This window comes from Rhinopithecus bieti, unplaced genomic scaffold, assembly GCF_001698545.2.
Source record: "Rhinopithecus bieti isolate Rb0 unplaced genomic scaffold, ASM169854v2 scaffold_53118, whole genome shotgun sequence".
Taxonomy (NCBI): Eukaryota; Metazoa; Chordata; class Mammalia; order Primates; family Cercopithecidae; genus Rhinopithecus; species Rhinopithecus bieti.
Window position 1 is genome coordinate 1 of NW_016820543.1, and position 1,281 is coordinate 1,281.

Below are 1,281 nucleotides of genomic sequence, written 5' to 3' on the forward strand. Positions count from 1 at the left end.
TCATTTAAAATGCTTATATGAATCAAATTTAATGATTTATCAGCATGTATAATTTATTTCTAGTTTAGAATAAGCTATGAGTACAAAAAAACTCATTGATCAGAGTGTCATTAGTTCAAAATGTATAAATATTCAACTTAATTTAACTGGGATTAAACAGTGGAGATTTCACATTAAAAAATATTAAATAGGGGCCTCTAGTTGTGATTGCTGGGGTTGTTCTGTAGTGTCAGGAGGTTCTCCGAGATTGGGGCCGGGTCACTGCCTCATCCGCTGGAGCGATGGCGTTTCTCCGGAGCATGTGGGGCGTGCTGAGTGCGCTGGGAAGGTCCGGAGCGGAGCTGTGCACCGGATGTGGGAGTCGACTGCGCTCCCCCTTCAGTTTTGTGTATTTACCGAAGTGTTTTTCATCTGTCTTGGCAAGTTGTCCAAAGAAACGTGTAAGTTCTTACCTTCGATTTTCTAAAGAACAACTACCCATATTTAGAGCTCAGAACCCAGATGCAAAACCTACAGAACGAATTAGAAGAATTGCCAAGCTTTGGAGGGAACTTCCTGATTCAAAGAAAAAAATATATCAAGATGCTTATAGGGCGGACTGGCAGGTATACAGAGAAAAGACAAGCAGATTTAAAGAACAGCTAACTCCAAGTCAGATTACATCTTTGGAAAAAGAAATCATGGACAAGCATTTAAAAGGAAAGCTATGACAAAAAGAAAAGAGTTAACACTGCTTGGAAAACCAAAAAGACCTCGTTCAGCTTGTAACGTTTATGTAGCTGAAAGATTCCAAGAAGCTAAGGGTGATTCACCGCAGGAAAAGCTGAAGACTGTAAAGGAAAACTGGAAAAATCTGTCTGATTCTGAAAAGGAATTATATATTCGGCTTGCTAAAGAGGATGAAATTCGTTATCATAATGAAATGAAGTCTTGGGAAGAGCAGATGATTGAAGTTGGACGAAAGGATCTTCTACATCGCACAATAAAGCAACGACAAAAATATGGTGCTGAGGAGTATTACAAGTAGATGATTGAGATGTGTTCACAATGGATAGGCACAGGAAACCAGTTAGGTCTCAATACCTGAAGCTATTGTAAAATTAGAAAGGATAAAGTTGGTAAACCTTTTCTGTTCAGTATCTTTTCTTTGGCTCATGGACTTCTGCCAGTGTAATACTTGCTTTGGAAAACCCAGATAAAGGTTCATGCAAAATTTGTTTTGTGTTTAGGAACTACTGGGAATCAGAGTAATCCATGCAAATGTGAATCATTTTACCTTTG

At 38.6% G+C, this 1,281-nt stretch overlaps 1 protein-coding gene across 1 annotated transcript; it reads left to right on the forward strand.

Annotated features, from left to right (window-relative positions):
- Positions 1-202: 202 nt before the first annotated feature.
- Positions 203-1,056, forward strand: LOC108520437 (transcription factor A, mitochondrial-like). The gene is given in 2 exon segments (XM_017859818.1): positions 203-690; positions 693-1,056. Coding segments are annotated over 2 exon segments (744 nt in total). The 5' UTR covers positions 203-281; the 3' UTR covers positions 1,028-1,056.
- The last annotated feature ends 225 nt before the right edge of the window (positions 1,057-1,281 follow it).